General features: G+C 36.4%; 1 protein-coding gene across 4 annotated transcripts in view; it reads left to right on the top strand.

The window, feature by feature from the left end:
- VTI1A (vesicle transport through interaction with t-SNAREs 1A) overlaps window positions 1-23,367 on the top strand; it is a 255,367-nt gene that overhangs the window by 29,887 nt on the left and 202,113 nt on the right. For all 4 annotated transcript variants that reach the window (XM_058029598.1, XM_058029597.1, XM_058029596.1 and 1 more), the window contains exon 4: window positions 20,303-20,380. In XM_058029598.1, coding sequence (XP_057885581.1) covers window positions 20,303-20,380 — 78 coding nt within the window. The remainder of the gene's footprint in view (window positions 1-20,302; window positions 20,381-23,367) is intronic.

Here is a 23,367-nt window from a genome sequence, read left to right on the forward strand (position 1 = left end):
CAATTGTATTGAACTGTCTTCATTCAAAGTGTCTTTGGTTCCTCAGCCAAACTGCACATTACTTTAATGCTGCTCTATTTTGCAAACTTTCTAAAGTTGCCCAAAGTCTGTGCAAGATCCAGATGTATACTTTGTGTGTGTGTAGATGCATGTGCATTGTTTGCTGTATATGGAATACAGTGATCCCAGTTTAGCTTGCTGCAGCTGTGGAACAATTAAAACTATATGTAATTTAAAACTAATATATGAACACATTTTATTTAATTTTGTCCTTGCATTGCTTCTGGAGACTGGTGAGAAGAGGGAGGAAATGGACATAATTGCAGGCAACACCAAAGTTTATGATTCTATGTTGTGAACCCAAAATAATTAAATGGCTTTCAACTCAAGAAAATGAATAAAGCTTCAAAGCTTCAGACCAAAACATTTTTAAAAAATATAAAGTTTGGTGAAATTGTAAAATGTTCTGGCTTTAGATCTGCTTCTTTGAAACTAACCTTCATGTGAAGTACTCCTTTAAAGTGAAAAGTTTAAGTTGGAACTGTAAATTGGTATCTCAGTGATTTTATTTCCTGTGTCTGTTTCCTGGTGAAATTGGGCTTGAGGAAGCCAAGCATTATTGGAACATTTAATTTGGTGCCCTTTCACAAAGTTATCAGTTGAGAGTCCAAGGGAAGGGAACTAAATGCAGTAGGTTGGTAAAGTGGTATTTATCAGCTTCAAATCCGTTCTTTGCATTTAGGGGAAAGATGCTGACTTAAAACTTTTCTCATCCCAGTAATTCTCTGAGGTTCTCTTCCACCAAGGACATGATTAGATGGTAGCCTGATTTTTTTCTGTTTTCCTTCATTTTATTCCTCCTGATTTGCCTTCCTCCTTTACAGCAGTCCACAGTGCAGCTGTCTCATGCCCCAGTGCAGACGATTCAGCTGCTGCTGAGGCCACCATCAAAAGCTGCTTTCTCACTGGGTCTGCAGGAACATGCAGAAGCATTACCTCCGACCACTGCCATTGCCATCTTTATCATCTCTTTTTCCCCATTGTCAAGCCATCGTTTGTAGCTGCTATAAGCTTTTACCTGTGGCAGCTTAAAAGATGTAGGTTGAGATTTTTTCAGAAAGGACCCTGAAGGAGTCAGTGTTCAATCCTCAATGGCTTTCAGTGCTGAGCAGCTTAGACCTCTTAAAAATTCTAGTCTTATGTCTTTTCAGGTGGGATTTTCAGATTCTCATGAGTAACCTGTGAAAGGAAGATACGTAGAAACCTGCACATCATTTCATGGTTCAAGGAGGGCTTGTTTTTTTTCAGATTACATAAGTGCTTTTGAAATTTCATCCTTTGACATGATCTTGTCGCAAGAAACATGTTTCAGTCTTAGCAAGGTAGGGTTTGAACAGTTTTGAATTCAGAGAAGATCACTTGCCATTTGGAGAATTTCATTGATATCTTTTCTTTCATGTGACTTTCCAGTATGGTTAAGCAACCAAGATATCCAGAGGCTTTTTGGGTAGGTGAATACACCAGCTGAAATAATGAAATCAGAAACTTTTATATAGAAAAGCTAATCCTTAAGTCCTTGAAGAAGGGGACAGAAGTACCTCAAAGATTTTGAAGTGTTGGTTGTTGCAAAGAAGAAATGCAAGAAATTCTGTAATGTTACCTGGACAGTCTTTGAGGAGTGATCATCTTTTTCTGTGGCATGATGCAGAGTGTTTGTCCTTATACAGCTCGTATTGAAAAAAAAAAAATTACCACATCTTATTCCATCTTTACTAAAAGGAGTGATTTTTCCTCTTTTATAATGTTACAAGGTAGACAGATAGCAAGACTGAAGTGGAACTGAAGTTATAGATGAGAGAAAGATAGAAATATACAACATACTATTGACGATAATATTATCTATACTGCAGGTGATTCAGTTAGCAAAGAGTTTTAAAATTTTCCTATAGGAGTGTGTTGCTAAAAATGAGAGAGGTGGGGCAGTTTAGTGAAGTCAGTAGAGTTGTGCATCACGTTTGAAACCTCTATCAAACACTTCCCACTGGTATATCCCCACCTGCCCAAGAATGAGTACATTAGGTTGGACCAAAACCCCAAATAGCTTCATGTTATTTCTCGGTGAGTGAGGAAAAGATCACTGCAGAAGGGTGCAGGGGCAAAACAGGTATGTGCTGTTGTTAGTCTTACACTCTTCCAGCCTTCCTCAATTGGGACTGAGAGATTCCTGAGTGAAAAGTGGTGTTTCAACCTAGAACTACATCATCAGAACAGGAATTAGTTATTTATATATAATTTACATATAATTATATATCAAGTTATGGCTCAGGATCAGGGGAACTAAAAAATCAGAACTTTTGCGGAAGGTGAGTCAGTTGTGTTTTGCCCTAAACTCAGGGAATGATGAAGCAGGATGAAAATGTGGGGTTTTTTTCATTAATACTTTGTCATTGCTCCAATGTCAAAATGTAAGAACTGAACTTAAAACCAGTGGTGGCAAAAAATATCAGGGCTGGGTATGGAGGTAGAAGAATGGGTGGTCCTGCCATGAGCAGCCTTCTGCTTTGGACCTGTCCCCAGGCTCCCTATAAAGCTGTTGGAGGAGTGGGGGTGCACAGACCCTGAAAAATGATAGTGCATTAAATAAAATGGAATAACATTGGATATATGAAGATTCCTTCGCTTTCTTTAATTTGTTTCATGCTATGTAATTGAACGACTTTATTCTGTGGGTAGAAGGAGGTCCTTCTCTAGTAGTATTGGTGGCAAAGCATCCTGTCTAGTAAGTTATCAGGGTTCTGAAGTTATATAATGTTTCTGCATTGCGTGGATTTTATTTTTGTGTCTTAAGGCTATTTTCTGCTAAGAGTTGAGCAGATGTTAGAAATTATTCAAATGAGAATATCTGTATCCAGAGATGTAATTTTAGGAAATGCTTTGTTATGCTTGTAACTGACACTTCTGTTTACTTTGTGAGTGTGGGGGTTTTAAGAATATGAGTACCACCCATTTTCTATCTGGATAAGCTTTTTATTTTGGGCTCTAAAGTATCAGCAGTAGGGGCTCCACAAAGATGGTAAGAAGTGCAATTAATCATTTATCTGCTAGGTGTCAGCAAAGGTTCTCTTTAAGACAAATAAATTAAAAACTGTATGCATTCATACAGTAGATCTTGAGGCTGCGTGGCTCAAATCTGTTTGAAGGCTGAAAAGGAATTTCTAAGGAAATATTCATGGAAGTAGATACTAGTCAGTGTCTAGAAGAGACAGCTGCACTTCATACCATTCATTTAATTAATTCAATCTATTGCATTTTACTTGATGTGTGCAACTTTGAACCACTCTCTAATTAAGCAAAATTAACAAGTTTATTTTATGTGGAGAAGATTTCACAGATTTCCATTCAGCAGAGCTTTTTTCACAAAATTGAGTTACTGTGTGGGCCATTAGGGAAGACACTTTCATAAAATAAGTAGCAAAAGGGTAAGAAGAAATGGTCAATTTTCACAGTGGAGGAAGCTCATCATTGCTGTCCCACAACTTCTTATTTGTGTTGTTCAGCACATTTTTAGATGGTCTTAATATAAAAAAGGAAAGGATTGACAAAGCTACTGGTGGTACTAAAATATGCAGGACAGTAAAAAGAAGAGCTAAATTAATTATTTTAGGAGTAGTGTTCTGAGTGGTTAAGCATTAAACTCAGAGGTGAAGCTTATTGTTGATAAGTAGAAAGGAATGCACCTATCAGGAAAACAGTTCTGAATTGACATTCCCAATGACAGGCAAGTGTTACTGTTTGGGGAAAATACAGTTAAAAAGTCCAAACTAATAGTGTTCAGAAAAGAAAATTGCACTGAAGGAATTACTATGAAAGGAATAGAGATTGAGCCAAATGATCTCTCTACCTAAATACCTTTGACTCTTTGTGTGAGAATAATTCCCTGTTCCCCAAAAATGAGGAGTAGCAGAACAATCTCTGGAGCAGCTTAGTACAACGAACTGGGTAATGGAAAGAAATTTTTCAGCTAGGTTTAAGAGAGAAGGGCTGTATAGAGAGATGATTGTGTAAATGGAGTGGCATATAGAGAAGGTGCAGTGTCAAGAAGTTTTTCACCGCTGCTCATAATATGTGTCAGGTGGTATCAAATTAATTTATTGAATTAGAGATTAAAATGCAAGAGAGGAGAGGGCATCAGAGTTGGGAAGTGCCTGATGTGTCATCCAGCACCAGGTGGGTGAGGAAAGAGGGGGTACCAGACAGGGGTCATGCACTTTGACCCCTTATCTGGGTTTCTAATATTAGCACTTTCTGGGTACTGCATGTTAGACCTTTGGTCTGAATTAGCATGGCTAAGTCAGCTTTATAAATTTTATTTTTTCCTGACCACATGTGACACAGAAGGGGATGCAGTCACTTCTGCAGTGTTGTGTCCAGGTGAGGTATAACAGTGTGTCTGAGCTTCCTGCCCCCAGAACAGTGAAAGTGTTGCTTAGGTAAGTAGTGCCTGTTATTCCAACTAAAGTTTGACAATATAGCAGGCATGTGTTGGTTTACTTGGAGTGATAGATCAATATATTTAGCTTTAGCCTATACAGAAAATAGTAAGACTTCCTTTGTTCTGGTGTGATCCTAGTTCTGGAAATAGTATAACTTAAGTGGGGAAAATACCACAAGTATTATTTGGGAATACAAACAACTTCCATCTGTTTCTATGTCTGCCTCATTCATAGGAACATTCTCAAGAAAAGCTCTGTAAATGGAAATATTTTAAACTTTGTACACTTTGGATTTATATGCCCACTTAAAGATAGTGCAAATGTTAAGCTGTACATTTCTGAGTTACTGTTTCTATATAACTTATCCAGCTGGGAATTAGACCCTTACCACTTCACATTTATTTTTAAAATGTAGCACTTACAATATAAGCAACAACTACCTAGAAACCTATCTGGAAATGAGGAGATTGTGTTGAAAGAGGTATCTTGAAAATTTTCTTTAACCACTTTGTGGAAGTTTGAACATAAAACCTGAGTTTGAAATACTTACACACTTCTCAATCCTTGTATAAAGTCTCATATTTGTCATTAAATATTACACACAATTTAAGAATTCATGTGAACCATTACTGTTTTTTACTTAGATACAATTTTTATAGAGTGCTCTGTTGGTAGTGCAGGGTTTTTTGTGTGAAGCAGTATTTTGTGGTCTACTGAGTGTGACAATGCAGTTCACTCAGACTGCTAATTTTTTTAGTACAGCTATGTAACTGCAGAGCAAGCCCAGTATTTCCCCCTTAGCACTTCTGTTAATGAGAAACAGTGTTGTCTAATATTACTGTGTTACTGGTAATTCAGTAGGTCTCAAATAACTCCCTCAGGCCTGGTGGCCAGTCAGAAAGATGTCCTCTCCGCACAAAGAACTCAGTATCTGACCTTTGCCTTGGCTTTGCTAGTGAAGGATATGCCCACATTGATGCTATCAGGTTTATGCAACAGCACAGTTGTACTTCTTTTAAAATAAGGCAGTGTTTTATTTTACTTTGTTATGCTCCTAATAATTAAATTTTAAAACTTTAAAACTGAAGTGCTTGATCTTTAGACTTTCAGCCACGTTCCTCTATGCATTGCTGTGTCAAAGAGTGTATTGATGCAGCCACATAGCTGGTGTTCATATATTTCCTGCTCATTCAATAGGAAAATATGATAGGAATGCTGTCCCTGTGCAGTGAGAAAAGTTTGATATTTTCCCCAAATCAAGTCTCATTAGAAAGAACTTCAGCTGCTGAGATTTGAAAGGGTTTGTATTATTAAGTTCTATCTTGCCAGGGAAGGAGCTTTCTTACATTTTCTGTTTAAAAAGTAATCAATTGATCAACCTCTTCCCATCTCCCTTGTATATTTGTTCACCAAAGGGTTTCGTCCCATGCCAATTTTACAAAATTCAAGTCAAAAGATGCAGGTAGATCTTGTGTACTTATGCTTCAGCTTCTGAATTCCACATAAAAGAGTCACAACCCCACAAAGAAAGTATTAAAACTTCAGATCTTAGCAGAATGGTATTTTTCCCAGTGTATGAGAAAAAGACAATGACCACAGGAAGCAGGTAGCTGTGTGCTTCTATACATTGTATAGCTTCCATCAATACAGTTTATATAGTCTTCCACGACACACAGCTTTTACTTTAAAGACATGTTAGGGTTTTTAAAGTTCATGTATTGATTGTGAATCAGACACGTATAGATTGAATAGCAAATAATCCCCATCACCATCATAATTGTAAATCGATTTTGTAACAATATGAAAAAATTTCTGCACTGCCAAATGCTTTATTTAATGTCATGGGAAATAATGAAATCATCATTCAAAATTACATTAGTTTTGCTTTCTTTCATCTTCTGTTTACTAAGCAGGACTAGAATGACATGTACTTCTCTGTGCAGGTATAGTGTCTGTATTATGAATGTTATCTCATTTTGATCTGTAAATATATAGTTCCCTTTCTAGACTTGTTCTCTAATGTGGTCATACCAAGAGTTGACTCAAATACAAGCAAGGACTAGGGCTGGCATCACTGTGTGCTGCCACACCTGTGTAGGATTGACAGAGCAAAGGCCAGGAGTGGAACATCCTGCATTTGCCCTTACTCCTGTAAGATAGGAAATACAGCCATCAAGGTTTTAGGTTAATCATGGCAGCATTCAACAAAACCCATCTTGATTCTGTTGTCCTAGGGCCAAGGCTGAGATGCTGAGTATCTGTAGCTGGTCAAAGTTCAATGAAACCTGTTTATCATCTCTCTGTTGGTAAAAGTAAACTGGAAAGTGGCTGCTCTGTATTTTCTACAAAACTAGGCTGTCACCATTTTAGTTAGTATTAATTATTTGACTGATGCCTTACATTTATACCATTATATGCAAATGAATTTATTAAGCTAGAGGCTGGATTATATCCATTTATTGTTTCACTGCTCACTTTTTTTGTGCTGGTTCTGTGTAAAGTTTCTCTGGAATGTCTTAAAATGATGGGAAGAGGTGGTTTCCCTGTAGTTTCAAAATCATTGTATACACTGTGCAGATAATGGAATGATCCAACAGAAATGAAATTAAAATATTTTTCTGCTTGCAGCTTTATTTTTCTAATATTATTTTTTTGCTAAAAGTGCATTATGCAGGCATTTTTTATAAATTTTTCCAGGAGATGACTTTCAAGATGATAAATATTTCTTTACTTTTACTTGATTTTGTACGTGCTTTTTCTCAGTGTAGTTATTGGTGATATGTTTTTTTTCATTAGGGTGGTGGGATTTTTATATAATTTTATGCCTACCAGTGCTCAACGTTACATTCTTATTTCACTTTGCTGTTTTGGCATTGTAATTTCTAAGGTAAGAAATTACAGTCAAAAAAGACAAGACTGGAAATCATTTTATTTGTCAGGGTAGGAGGTAGACTGTGAGTGAACATGCTGAGTTTTTCCACAGAGTTAAAAACCCAAAACAAACCCCAAAAAATGTTGCAAACAGCAGAAAAAGAAACAGAAAAAATTTAGACAAATTTCATTCCAATTAGCTTGTAGATGAAGGCTTCCTTAAGTGCTATAATCCATAAAAGAAAAATAATTCCTAGTTCAAATGCTAAGGTCTGTGTAGTGTACTACCAAGTTTCAGAGGGAAAGTGTTTTCAAGGTCTTTTCATAAATGGTGTGTTATGGAATGGGGTCACTCGAAAAGGAATAATTACAGAGTGATCAGAAGATTTCTTTGAAAAGATAGTGCTAGACCTTCTGTGTGGTTTGTGGAAGAACAGAAATAAGTTTTGCTCCTAGGGTGGGCTAACAAAATGTATTGTGTTTTTGCAGCTACTTCTATCTTTGCCCGAAAGATGCATGCATCACCTCGCAGGGCACTCAGCTCTGTAAGGTCACTGCCTCGAAAGCAGATCTGGCAGTTGTTAGAAGTACAGCACACTGCTGCACTGTTTGACCAACTGCAAAAGTTTAGTTTTGAACTCTAATGAGTCTTTGCTCATCTCCTGTCTTTGCACTACCAGTTGTTAAATAATTAATTCCTCTTTGATTGTACTTCTTTATGTGCTTTTATAAACTTATTTGTATTATTTTGCTCTGTATTTTATTTGTACTCAGCCTCTTTTTGTTTCAGAGCACGGAGTTACCAGAAAGAATTAATTTGAGGAACATTTTTCCACCCTTTGTGTAGTGCTCATACTGAGGATCTGTGATCTACAGTAATTCTTATTCATTTGGAATATAGTAATTTGTTCCTGTCAGCACAGGGGCTGGTTTGTTGTTTTAAATTGCTGACTTTTGTTTTTGCTGGCATGCTCCCCAATACAAATTGAACATCTGACAAAAATCTATTTGTGTGACAATTCAGTCGAGATAGGTGCTCTGTGTTGCCTAACAGTACAATTTGGGGTCCCCAAGATAAAAGTTGACTGAATGCCAAGATTCTAGTAGAGCTTGTTTGTGCAGATAACAGAGGTAATCCATATTCCTCAGGTCTGTAAATCAAACAGACAAAGGAGAAATATGTATGTGCACCTTTCTGTTTGAGATAGTGGACGGGGAGTTTCTTCTAATAACCATGGGGACTCTCCAGCCCCTGAGAAAAACAGGACACTGACACCAGGGATGCCCCTATAAGAAATTAGAGTGATTGGGAAAGTCTTAGAGTGCTTCTCCCCTTTAGCAGATAGTGTTAAATAAATTATTCTATGGATCTGGTTTGTGGCTTTGTGGTGATTTCTGTACTTTTATCTGTTTAGTCAAAGTAGATCCATAATACACTGGAGGAGGAAATCCAGCCATGAGGTCTCGACTGTTTTTCCCAGAGTGACACAAACAAATTTGTCAGTTTTAGTGGCCATCTATGGAAATAATGTTTAGGAAAACGCATACTTGCTCCTACTGCTCCCCTGCAATGATTCTTTCAGGATGTAATAAATAACTGAAATATCCTCTTTTTGAGGAGGTGTTTAGATCCAAAAAGTGAAATACAAACTAGGAATCCCAATGACCTAGCAAACGCTTTCTGATAGAATACTTTTTAAGGTGCAATAATTGCTTTTCATCCTTAAATGAAAATATACCTTTAGTCAGCTGTGTGCAACTATGCTTCCTATTTTCCTGCTTAACTGTGGAATCACTTATGTTTTGGAGTTAATGCTTAATATCAGTCTTGTGATTTACTGCAGGATCCTGAATTATCAGGTATATACATCTTGTTTTAAGGGAAAAATGTATAAGCTGTCACCCAACAATGTTCTAAACTGTTCTAAACTTTTTATGTGAGGCCACTACTTTAGAAATCTTTGAAAACTGTCGTGGTCCTGTGATAAAGGTTGTCATTGTCCTGTAGAATCATAGAACTGCTCATAGTAGCAGTGGACAGTGATAATGAAATTTTAAACTGAGATTATTGCATAAATTTGTCTGTCCTTGAATACTCAGGAATCAAACTCAGATATGTGCTACACAATTTTTTCTTCCTTTAGTTCCTTATATTCTTTCCACGTTGGTTTTGCATGTCAGGTTCATGAATTGGTGTTGCAACTATTATGTTTGCCATATGCTATCAAACTTTGTTTGGCTTTGTATCAGATCATCTGTGTTTGATGCTAACAGCTTTGTTACACCAGAAGTTTCTACACTGTGCCATGCAAGAACAGCTGCTGGGGTGGAGGGACAGATGTTTGGTCAAATGGTACTGGGCCTTTCTTGCACTTCAAAGGAACTGAGCAGAAATATAATATGACTGTAGAGTATAGTTCTATTTTTCTAATATGAATAATTTGAATATTTGCCGTAGCTTGTTAAGAGATTGGGAGAGCAGCTAACTTGTATGAGCTGAAATTGGGAAGTAATTCATTAGGTAATCTTTGTCTTATTCTGGAATTCACCATCTAAAGATGAGATCCTCAGGATTAAATTCTTATTACCAAAATGTGCTTCATGGAAGAGATGTTACAACACTCTGTGGTATAAATTAATTGCTTTTGATACTTTAATTGTTAGCTTCTTTGTCTGGAATTTCACTCAAGGTTTTTCAAGTGAAAAGTAGGATAACTTTTGAGTTTCATCTTTGTCCTAATACTGAGATCTGAACATCTTTCTTTTTGTGCATGAATGCCACTCTTCAATTGCTATTTAAATAAAAGAAGTATTATTTAAGCAGTAACCACCAAGGTTTATTATTAAATGCAAAGCTCTTAGATATATCTCAAACTCCCTGAACTGCTGATCAACAGAAACAAGCGGTGTTTACTGAAATGAAAATAATTCCATCCTTGCTCTGTTTCTTAAGATTTCTCCTTATTATCCATTAATGGCCACTATAGGAGGCAGTACAAGTTCTGGACTAATTGAAGCTTTGACTGTGATAACAGCCTTTATGCAGTCATACATCAAGTGAGACTTTCCTTAAGGTTCACACTACATTGTCTTGACAGTGAAAATCTAGGCAGCTATAAACAAGATCAATAGAAATGTGTAAGCATTGTTGGTGACAACATAGTAACAAGGACAAAACAGAAATACTCAGTGAATTTTTAGAGTTTGGACATCAGTGTTTAGTGTGAAATGAGCTACTGCCAGTGTTGGTGTTGCTCATTATTCTTTGTGTGGGACTCTGGTCCACTTGGAGGCAGAACTCCTGACTATGCCACAGGTAACAGGAAAAAACCAACAAGTTAGATGAAGCTTGTCTATTAGAGAGACACTTTAAATACCAAATATCTGTAAATATCAATATTTTCTATCAGTATCCTGCCTTTCCCTTACACTGTATTATTAGGCTTAAGACTTGAGCTCAAAAGAAATAAATGAAGTAGGGAATGGGTTGATATGCTTATTTTTCATATAGCTATGTGTATTATAATATTTTTTTCATCCACTTGAATGAATATTTTAACAAGTATTTTCACTGAATGGGGAGACTGAAAAATGGAGAGGCAGTATAAAAAGGAGAAGGACTTTGGGTTGATAAATTAGAGGTAGTGGATTTTCAATAAATTAGAGGTAGTGGATTAGTTACTGACTTTTATCTCAGGTAGTGCAAAGCAAGAACTGCTCATCATCAGCTTGTGATAAAACTAGAAAATGCCATGTCTGAACATCGGGTTAGTATTTTACCATATTAGCTATTGATTTAACACAGCATGAAACAACTGGTGCTGTCCCAGTAGTGCCTGGTGGGGAGCAGTGAAAGTACAGATTTACTCCCCCATCAATCTGCTGCAAACTTCAAAGCCAAATTGTGGCCACTTAACTACTAAAATTACTAAACTCAGACAATTTTTTTATCTTTTTCAAGCAAGGCAGCATGTCTGTCTGCAAGTGCATATGTTGTAGGAGGAAGGAAAGGAATCTCGGCTAAATCATGTCAGTGCAAAAATAATAAATTCAGGAAGCATGAAGAGCAAGATCCAAAAATTAGTTTTGATAAGGCCATGTTATACACAAAGTATTTTTAATTTCCCTTTTCATTAATCAATAATTTGAGCTAATTTGCTTATAGTTCAGTGTTTGCAGTGAAGTACACAGAATGAATACCTTGTGGGTGTATTTGTATGCAAGCCACCATAATTACACAATGTGTCTATTTAATTGTTCTTTGCATCAAGCATTATTTTATTATTATTTAATGGTGGGGTCAGAAATGATCATATGCTACTCTCATGGAATAGGATTCTTCACATTGTGATTAATATTCTTAGGAGTCAACTGAAATTTTCTTATTCTGTGTATTATTTTCAGAAATTACACATATATTGATATATGACTGAAAAGATGCTGCTGAGAGAGAGTGTGTGTGTTCAGTAAAAAAAGGCCAGTGTCTAAAAATAGATTTTTATGGAATAGAAAGTATTTTTGGAAAGGTTTGCTTAAGTTTCTTTGATTTAAAATAGATCCTATCAGAGTAGCACAAATGGAGGTGGGACAATTCAGCTGCCTTAGGAACATTCTCCCTGTCCTCATTCTGGATGTCCAAAATGAGATCTGTCTTTATGGTTTCATTTTGGCTTTTACACTTGGAGTTCACAGTGGACAAAATGTAAAATTTATTAAGAGAACTGAGCTCTGTAGCAAAATTGTACTTTTAATTGGGAAGCCGAAAAAATACCATCTTTCCTGGGCTTTGCCTAGTGTTAGAAATCCTGGGAGTGGGAGAGCTGAAAAAGATGATGGTAGTGTTCAAAAATGGCAACTGGTTCAGCCCATATACAGGTTTTCATTTACAGTTAGGTACAGACTGATAAAGGCAATTAAGAGGAAGGAAGTGAAACTTGGATGCTTTTTTTTCTGGGAAAGGAAGGAGCTGGTGGAATGTACCAGCAGGTGTCTTGTTACTGTTAGCAATGGGAACCTGGGCTCCAGATGGAGATACTGGCTGAAACAAAGGTATTTTAATGAACATTTAATGTTTTGGTTTATCTGAGATGTTTATCATCCTTCACCATGGCTAATTAGTGTGAACTAATTAGTTAGAAAATCTTGAGCCTCCTTAAGATTTTTTTCCTCCCTGCTTTAGTGTCTCTGGGAGCACTCTTGGCATTCTTATTAAACTTCCTCCCTTGGAGAAAAATGGCTCCATGTTTTTATTTTCTCAGTTCATCTACCTGTTGGTCCAATACACTGGAGTTTATCTTCCATCTCCAAGTTTTGGAAAACATTTATGTTAATTACACACAGCATAAAGTCTTTGGACGACAAAACAGTCTGAAGTACATGATCGTGATGTGTAGTTGCTCCTTGTCCTCTAAATAGCATTAGTTGGATAAAGGAAGCTGTGTGGTAAAATAGACTTTATTAAAAAAGGCACAAAACCAAACTCATAAAAGGAACCACTAAAATATATGGCTTAGGTCATTACAGCAAGGAGATGAGTTGAGATAACCAATAAAAATTTCATAAAAGAAACATAAGCTTTGTAGCGTGCTTTTAAAAGGAACTAGGAGTTCTCTGTTCCACCATTATCTTTAACAATTTTCCCTAAAAGGTAGTTTTGCAGAGAAACTTGTAATTCTTACATGTGTATATTACATTTCAAGAACCTGCTGTAGATAAACCATTCTCAAAATAAGCTTATTTTTGTAGCCTAGTTCAGCTGGTCTTTAAATGGAAATTATTCAGATCTCAGAGACTTCTGTAGAAAAACAGCAGCTGTATGATAGTAGTGACTGACTTCCAGTGCCTCACATGACTTTGAAGATCTGTTTTAGGGGTGAGAGTCTTCTTGGACTTTACACAGTAAATGAACTAAGTGATCATCTTGATATCCTTAAATGTTTTTGCAGGTTAGCCTGAACATGAATTAAGGATTAATTTCTCTAGCAAGAACACTTAATTTTTGGCTGTTCCTATTCTTTGCATACAGATGGGTTTTTTTGAGGCCACAGTCTGGATATGTCCTTTTTCACTTCAAGACCAATTGTGAACCTATGCTCTAAATAGCAGAATTTATCCCACTTAGTCCTCCTACACCCAAATTTATTGTCTCTATGTAGATTACTTTGAACCTGCATCAGGCGTGGTCTTTCACCTGAGATATCTTTATTATGAAACTGTTTTCTGAGTTGGGAAGAGAGGGTGTTCCCCTCTTTCCAGCCTTGCTCTTGCCTTTATTCCAGCTCTGATGATAGAAATGGCCATAGTAAAAAGGGTCTGCAAGTTGCAAATCCTTTGTCAGCAAATTAGCCAATATACCTGTGCTATAAGTATCAAAGCAAAAAGCAAAACAACCAACTTTTAATTCAACAATCTAAATTATCAGACTGGTCTTTGAACACACACAGGGTGGTTACAAGGAAGCAACAGGCTTTTCAGGAAGGTGGATCTGAGAAGGAGTGAATTTATGTGATCTCATGCACAATTTAAAGGAATTTCCAGTGACTGAATAGAGAAGTTGGTTAACTCAGCCAGCTAAGTAGGTGTGAAAAGATGGGCTTTGTAATGAAAGAAGATAGTTTAATAATGGTCATTTGAAGGAATCCATAGAAGGGGGTTGGATGAAATACTGGAATTAGAGTACTGAAAAGCACATTACAGGAGCAGGCTGTGAGCTGTGGGTAACAGTGGACAGTGGAATAAGTGCAAGTCAGCAGTGCAGAGGTCATGCATCACTGTTGGCCTACAGAGATGTTACAGTTAAATTTGCACATATACCCAGTCTTCCTTCCTGCAGCAGCTGATGCCTGGCACATTTTGAGATTATGGCACATGAGTAAAAAGGCTGGCAAACTGCTGTGCAGAACAGCCTAGAACTGCAGGCACCTTGGAGAAACTAAATTCTGATGAAAGAATAAAATACTGTATATGGAGGGACCAAGGTTTGGAATTAGTATGTGGTAATTCAAACAAGCAAAGATGAGTGATTATAATAAAAAGAAAAATAAAATTGATTTACATGCCAGGCTAAGGGGAGTTATTTTATGTTTGTGGAGTACTATTCAAGCCCAAGCAGTACTCACCTGAAATTTTCTATGCTTGGATTTATAACTGTTGTATTGCATTATATTAGGTTTCTTTAGATGTTTCCAAAGATTTCCATAGTGATCATAGTGAATATTTGATCATTCTCTAAAAACGATCATGAATGAGGCAGAGGTCAGTAAGTTCCAACCTTTTGAATTTTAAAAAATCTTTCCATTTCTGGGTTGTTAAGTTTACAAGTTTGAGTTCAGGTAAATAAAAGCTGGTCTTCTAAATAGAACTGTCTTTTTCATAATAGGAACCATCCTCTGTTACTCCATAAATTCACAAAAACAGTGAACTTCAGTTCTCTCTCAGGTCACCTGTTTCCTTCCCTACCCACAACAGGTGCAATATCTGCCTTGTTGGTGACATACATGATCCACTGGTCATGAGTTTGAGGTGGAAGTAGTTTTCTGGGCAGAAGCTGCATTTTTCACCATCAACATAACAAAATGTGTCCTCATGGGGGTTTGCTTGACCTTCCTCCCTGCCCTCACCCCGTAACGAAACTAAAAGTGTGTTTGATGAGGGTTATTGAAAAGAAGATTTATGGACCTGTGACATCTATTTAAGATGGATGATAGTATCTCTGCATTAATTTCACATTAGCACTTGGAGTCTGATTTCTCAGTGCTGTTGCAGGAAGCTGCTGACATTTGGCAGAACACGGGGTTTGAGTTGTTTCTCTTTCAGAGTTGCCTGCAGCCTCTTCTCTGCGTGTGCCGGGAGGGAGGCAGCGCTGGGGGTGGCTGAGACATTGACTTTTGCCAGCTGACATGTACTGGTAAATTGATTCTTTCAATCAGAAGTTTCAGTGGATTTGTGGAATAGTTTTTATTTACTTTTGGACAGGAATGTATTCATTCGGGGTTTTTTTTCTCAGTTTTCTTAAGGAAATGCTTGGAAGTCCTGCATTGCATCAGGTTCTGTATTAGCACCATTTTTCTGCTTCATGCACCCAATTGCTAAAAACTCAGCATTTAGGAACAGGAAACCCCTTTGGAATTGCAGTCTGAAGTGTCTAGTTTGTTGTTCCTTGATGACCTTAAAGAGAAATATAGTTTTGAAAATTAAAATTAAGTATGAGTTTTGAAAACTGAAGTTTGAACACAATTTTTCAAATAGAAAAGAAATTCCAATATTTCTTGCTTGCTAAGAAATCAGTTTGGGTTTCTGTTTCAATATAAACTTTAGGATTATTAAATAGGGCCACTTTTCCTCTAAATTTGTTCAACTGTATCTTTTCCATTTGTGCTCAGCAAAAAATACTTAAATACCTATTCCAAAAAGCAGAGATGAAAGAGTATATTCTGCAGTATTTAGCTGTCCATTTGGGGATCAGGTCACTTTTTTCACCTTGCTTTTAGCAAATGGCAGAAGTGACTACTGTCAAGAACCCAAATTAAGTCTGATCTATTCCCACAAATTATTTCTGGTTATGTTAATCTCAAGTATTTATTTACATTTAGAGCAGGGCCAAACTGCGAAACAGGTGCCTGGAGATTTTTATAAACATTTATATATACTTGGAAATTCTAATAGATTTTGTATGAAAACAGATGTTTGTGGATAAATAAGCCTTTTTGTTGTTTACACATATTCCACCAGAAAAATCTGTTTAATCTGTTCTTAAAACATTGAGTCTGAAAAACTGAAAGGTTGGGATAAAAGGATCTGTTTGGTCTTTTGTCTGAAATGCACCTACATTTGCTCATCTGTTTGGGGGCTGCTTAGCATTTAGGAGGGGGAGAGCTATTCTTTAGTTCATGTATGAAAATGTGCAATACTTTACATCAATTATTTGGCTGATTGCTGGAAGTGCATTGGAGTGAGGGGGCACTGGCTAGTTCTGGCCTTCACTAATGGGAACGTTTCAGAATGTGGATGGTAATTAAAGTATAGAATGCGGAAAATTAGGCCAAAATTGAATAGAAATGAATAAGCATGTGTTCTGTTGTGCAGATGTTGGAAATAGATTATTTGGGATACCTCTTTCTATCTACATCTTATTTGGTTACCGTGTAAAATTCGGTCATACACCATGTAGATTGTTTCTCTTCCCATTACCTTCTCTGTTTTTATGTTGTGATGTATCTGTATAGGTAGTAATTTAGCAAAATATCCTGTCTGCCAGGTGTGGGAACTAGCTGATTGTATTGTAATACCAGATCATTACTTAATTCATATGCAACCTAGCCTAGCACATGGAAAGCATTATAAATCTATTTACAGTGTGGCTGGTCTGATGATAACATTGTATTAAATTCCCAGGTGAGGCAATTTAAGCAATTGCTTTGCCATGTGTAGGCCATGGAAATTAACTTCTCATATGCTTTAGTAATAGAAGAACTTCATTGGTATGCTCAGATTAGTGGTACAGCAGAATTCTTACAGTCTGGTTACGTGTACCCTGCTTCACATGTAGAATCATACAGGGGGGTGGTGCTGCAGATCACAGATCTTAATTAGTTTAAGCTGAGTTAATTCATTTCAATTCTAATTTAGCTGGGCTTGCCTATGAACACATTCAGTTCTATTGGGAAATGTTAAGGCTTGGGTCAAGTAGACAGATTGTTTAAAGCCAAATTGCCAGACAGAACTGAGCAAGTGTATCTGTTTGAACAGGGCTTTAAGGAAATCACCCAATCAGTATGCAAAAATCCTGTTCATAAACCAAGAGAGATCTGCCTGGAATCAGAAATTCTTCCTTGTCAGAAGGTCTGGGTACTGTAGTACATTTAAAACAGCCCCTGAAACTTTCTGAGTGCTGAAGTTCTTGTAGAAAGTAGCTTAACCCTTTTGTGTCTCTGTGTTTGGGCACATGCTATGCTCAACTGCAAACACATCCACTGAGAAAACCATTTGTGTGCTTAGACTTTTTGTCTAGGTATACACAAGAAAATATAAAATACAAGGAAAACTTCTATATGTGACAGAGCTTTGCAGACAAAAAACTGCACACAGAACCTCTTAAACCTATATTGAGCTGCCCAGAAATGCCTTGGATTACAAACTCTGTAAAGCTTCTGTCTTTTCTAGAAACATACATATAAAGTACCAGTAGACAGTGGTAACTGACAACTAAGACTAAAAATGTTGACAATTTCTTGATTTGCCTGGTTAGCTTATGTATAGAAGTCATTAACTATTTATAAAATGCATTATGAATTGGGTTCCTTCAAAATGTAGCAGAGTGTGTGACATTTCCAGCTCAAACTATCATTCTTGCATTTGGCTAAAGTATATACATTTATAAACAGCTGAAGGTTATGAAATAAAAAATAATAATAAAAAAACTTAATTATTGAGTTCAGACAAGCTGAACTAATCTTGATAGCCACATTTAAAAATGTTAACCAATAATACTTTAATAAAAATAGAAATAGTGTTTCAAGATATTGATATTTTGGACAAATCCTGAAAGAATAAATGAACACTTTAGTTCAAAGACCTTTCCTTTTATATTATTGATTCATTTGGTAGTGAAACTGTGATCAAAAGTAGTATCAAATTATTTATTGATTATGGCAAAGAGTTCTACCTAATTGTAGCCAAAGCATTATTTCTTGTAATAAAATTTCTGATTTTCAGATCCTGACAGATTATTACAATCAAAGAACAATGATACAAATATATTTATTAAGTTCACTGGTGGTGATAATAAAGGATTATAAAAGGCCTCTAAAAATTGTATTGCTATTAACATTTATTTCTTTCCCGTGAAGTATATTCTTTTTCCTTTCTCCCATGCAGGCTCTTAAGAATGATAATATCATCCAGTTATATCTTTCAAATAAATGATGTGTAATCAAGGACCATTTCAGTCCCTACATATTATTAGGAAGCTTGTTCACTAGAGAATGAGCTCATGAAGCATCATGCTCCTCATCTCAGTCTAATAATGATAAATATGTTCAACACTAGCAGGATCAATGGGGCTGAGTCATTTTGTGAAATTGGGAGAAACTGTACAGTTGAACTGCTAGACCTCAAATGAAGTCCTAAGATTGAATCTTAATCAGAAGAGATGATTAGATATTTATTGTTATATATTTGTAATTTCCTTCCTTGTTTGATGTGTATAAAATGAAAATAGGAAAATAATGTAATTGAGCAATCTATGCCAATTTGTTGGCTTTTTGGTGAGAAAAGAGAAAAACAAAACCTATCTCCATATGATATTCTTGCATACTGTGGAGTGTTTTAGTCCCCCATAGTGATGAAATGAATAATTTAAACAGGCAGCTCTGATACCACAGCCTGTTTAAAGGTTCTCATTTCCTTTAATGCTGTAGACTACTTTAGCTTGGTTAGTATGAAACTGTGACAGCTGAGATCTCCAAAATATTTGGCACAATTCTCCTCTTGCCGTGGGTCTGTGGTCCAGGGCTTTGTCCTTATTACTTATATGTGTAGCTTTAGGATCTGATGGCAAGAGAATCACAAGTGTGTAAGCATTGTAGTGATCATGTTGGCAATAAAGGGGAGCTACCCAGCATAAAGAACTAAAATGTTTTGCTCTGGGGTGACCCATACAAGGCCTACTTCGCTGCTAGGTCCCTTGCACAAAGAGTGACCCATTTCAAACCTCTTTGTTACTAAGGTGATGAATTTCCCTGTGCTCAGTATAATTTCTAGTGTTCTTTTCCTCTGCCTCAGTCCCAAGCACCAGTTTTGGCATGGTGGCCCAAGCAGGGAAGCTTTGAAGAGGGATTCATTTTTTTCTGATTTCCTACCGGTAGTCACTGTCATGGCAGGGCGTGAGGGAAGCCCCCATTGATGAAAGAAGGCCCTACAGCTTAGTTGTTGTTACTCTTGGGTTTCTTCCTCTGATGAGGTGTAAAAATTACCATAACTACTCTGAAAAAGAAAATAAATTGGACAATGTGTTCAAAATTCAATCCCTCCTTTAATGGTAAGTGTGGGAATATTGAGTAATAGCCTGTTATTTGGCTAACAAAAATTGAAAGCTGGGCTGGTGTTCTCATTGTGGCCTTCCCTATTGCTCTGTGGAATCCTGTGCTACCTTGCTAACCATCACACATTTGCTTTCCAGTGCTTAGCGCTTGATCTAGTTTAGAATCAACATAATTATCAGTTCAAGAGCAAATCAGGTGCTCATAAGCTATCAATTTACTTAATATTCTGTCTGTCATAATGATCCCATGGATGACTGTGTCAGTTTTGTGGTGTTTCCATGGACTGCTGAAAATCACTGTTTCCTTGTGCTGGTATTTTCTCTCCTTTCTTTCGCCCTTTTATTTCTGATCCTTTCCCATCAGCCTTCACAGCATAGAAGATGCTTGTTAATTTTCTGCATCTTTAAATTGAATCAGATACATCACATGTGTGTTGTTCAGGTTTGGTTTTTGGTTTTTTTTTTAATATGGGAAAAGCTCTGTCTTCCTTTCCTGTCTCGTGGCATTGCTGCCATCACTGTTACGTTGTGTTCTTTGACCTGCTAGCAAGTGTTCTTCAGAAAAATGTGTTTGGTTCCTGCACTGCCATTTTTTCAATGCTTCTGCTGTTAATATATATTGCCTCACATGTTACATATCTCAAGCTTCACAGAAGCTGCTTTTGTTGCTGCAATGTTGAGGGAGTGACTGTCTTAGAAATCCTATAGTTTTGCCATGCAGATTTGTTAAGGTACAGCAGTTGAAGAACTTTGTAATAACTTTCACTTGCAGATTTATTTTTTTTTTTTTAATCAAATAGGTATCCATTAGGGGGCTCTCGAGGTTTAAGATGATCAGCCTTGATGCCAGTGGCTCCGGAGCTTTACTTCCTAACCCTTTTTTCTTTTTGTTTTACAGAAAAGGTCACGAATCGCCTACAGTGATGAGGTGCGGAATGAACTCCTGGGGGATGACGGGAATTCCTCAGAGAACCAGGTAGGATGCTAATCAAGAAGCCCTAGTGGGTGGCTGGAGGGTGAAGGAGGTCACTGGCACACTGGGCTTCTCAAGCTGCTCCTTAACAGCATTAGCAACAACTCATGTGGAAGTGATACTGTTTAATGCAAAGCTGGGGTCTTAATCAACTTCAAAATGTTTCTTGGAGATCTTACATTTAACCCTTTAACTTGTGATCACTGTCTGCTATCTCAAAAAAAATCTTTTCTTCTCTTTTCTTTATTATTTAGTACTTAAGAAATAACTTGAAACACGCTGTTTGCCGACAAAGCCAAGGTCTTCACCTCAAACACATGTAAAAGGAATAAAAAAGTACATAATGCAGCTTTGATAATAATGCAGTATAATTAAATCAACACTGGCAGGCAAAACAAATGAAAGTGCGCTCTCAGAATTAGGCAGTATCCCACTCAGTTTCCTTGTGTGATTCCCTCTTTAACCAGATTTTCTCTCCTTGTACCAAAAACACAAGTTGTACTAATAAGAATGTGCTTTCATAATGCATGTTGTACTAGGATGCAGAGTGCTATCCACCTCCTTTAATGAATGAAAGCTTGATAATCCTGGGGCTTTTTAAAAATCTTGTACCCGTATTGCTGTTCTGCATACTACAGTGAGATCCTGATAGACCGTGATGGCAATGCTTTATTCAGGAGACTTTGACCCACCTGTTAATATTTCTTTCTGGGATGAAACTTGTTTGACACTCTGTCTGAAAGGAGAATATTTCTTTTCTTTCTAAAATTTATATTATCAAAGTGTTGTATTTTTGGAGTTAGAAGTTAGCTGAAAGTTTTCCTACCCGTCATATTTTCTCTTCTGGCCAAATAGAATCCAAACTATTTTGCTTATGAAAGAAAAAATGATTTAAATGTTTACTTGATAAATGTGTTATTAAATAAGGAAATGGCTCAGAGTGTTCTGCAATTTTTTTGTATCTTCTACGCTCAGTATAGGCTCAGCTCCACTAAGGACAGAAAAAATAAAGACTTGGAGACTTACCTTGTACAAGAACTTTCAAAACACAGACCCCATAATCCCAGTCTTATAGAGTATTTTAGATATGCTCAGTAAGTTTTAAACTCTGTAATAGACTTTAATTCATACATGAATGAAATTAGACACGAGATACATTATCTGAAGACATAAGACTGGAGTATAGCAGCTCTGATATCTATGTGAAGACTTAAATTTAAAGGATATTAATCTTCATATTTATATATGATAGAAAGGGGAGATTCCAAAATTTGAGTAAAATAAAGAGGGAATTTTATACTTAAATACTGAATTTATGGAGAAGATTATTTCTGGGAGAAGAATTTCACAGTCAGTATGTCATGATTGTAAATGAAGTCCTGTGAAACTGTTAAGGCTCTCATTTATTTCTCTTAAGGTGCTGCTACTTTTACATTTCAAGAAAAAAAAATGTGTGAATTCAGACATAAAAGGGCAATTGTGATAAGAAGCTTTACTTATAACAGAATATCTTATGTGTAGGGATAAGATAAAATATTTTATTTTCACTTTTTAAAGAATGTTTAAATAACTGGTTCATGCGAGCACTTGCTGTGACTGATGATCTTTTTTCCAAACTTGGTGAAAGAGACATGTTCTCATCTCTAGGAGCTAAATGATAACTTCAACCATTTCCCAACTTTGGGCTTTTTCTTCCAAATGTCCACTATTTAAAGGGATGAAAAATTTGTCTGCTGAAGGACTCTTGTATAGTTTTTTAGGTAGTCAAAATCCTTTTTTATAGCCCAACTTGAAGTTATTACCTCCGTACCTTTTAAAGTTCTTCATTCCTTTATTGAAAAATATAATGAAATAGCACCATAAAGGAGTCACCTAATTTCTTTTAAATATGTAAATGCCAGGATTTTAAAAATCTATTATTTATTATGCTGTTTCTGTAATAAATATCATATTCTCTTTTTCTTATTAAATATCTTTATTTATACCTGTACTTATGTACATGTAGATGCAGGTGCAAGCAGTTAGTGCAAAAACTTCAGCTGGTATTGAGCTTATTAGAGTGTATAGCTTTCAAAATCAAGTGTAGGTTTGGGTCCTTACCAGACACTGAGCATGAGATATTGTTGTGTTTAACTCAGTAACCCCAGGTTTAATATGCTTTCACTCCTGTACATTATTGTATCAGTAGAAAACTTGGAGTAAATGATGAAAGGATGCCCAGATATAACTTAAAGTCATGTGAAATATTTGAAGATGTTTCAAATGCTTGCTTTTGTTTTGTCTCATGGAAATAAAAATAGATATGTGGACTGATCCTGGCCCTAATATTGTAGGATTTTTACTTCTCAATCAGTTTGGATTAGATTAAATTAGTTTAACTGAAAAATGGTGGGTTTGTTTTCCCCAATTCAGTCACCATCTGTGAAACAGGAGAGAAAGGATTCCTTTTCTGGCAGAGGAGGTGTTGAAAAAACTTGCCAGCTCAGAATTGCTCCTGTAACAAACCACAAAAATTGGTAAAATCTGCCAATAGGAATATTGAATAACTGAGTAGTCAAGGTTATGAGGTATGAGTTGTTGGTCTTTATCATGTGATAAACATTTGCATGATGTTTTTGGTGGAGAGAGAAGACAAAAGGAACTTAATGCTTGCTGAATAGTATGACCATATTAAAAAGCCACAAATAAAACAGATCACTATTGGAAAACTAAATTATCTGGATCTTTTCCTCATTCAGCTTCTCTTTTTTCAGTTGAGTTTCAAAGGTAAAATTATAGTAAACCATAGCCAAGTTATAAGCTGTAATGAATAGGATGGTAGGTAAAAGTTTCCAGTTCTCTCAGGAAGAAAGATTAAAGCACAAAGAACAGATTGAAGAATAGATAATGGTGATTCTTCTTTTGTCTTCATTTTCCCAACTTGTCTCTCAAAAGCAGCAGCCATTGTGTCTAGATGACACTCAGAATAACTTGGAATACAGTTCCCTTCT

Source organism: Melospiza georgiana, chromosome 8 (genome assembly GCF_028018845.1).
Source record: "Melospiza georgiana isolate bMelGeo1 chromosome 8, bMelGeo1.pri, whole genome shotgun sequence".
In the NCBI taxonomy this organism is placed as follows: domain Eukaryota; kingdom Metazoa; phylum Chordata; class Aves; order Passeriformes; family Passerellidae; genus Melospiza; species Melospiza georgiana.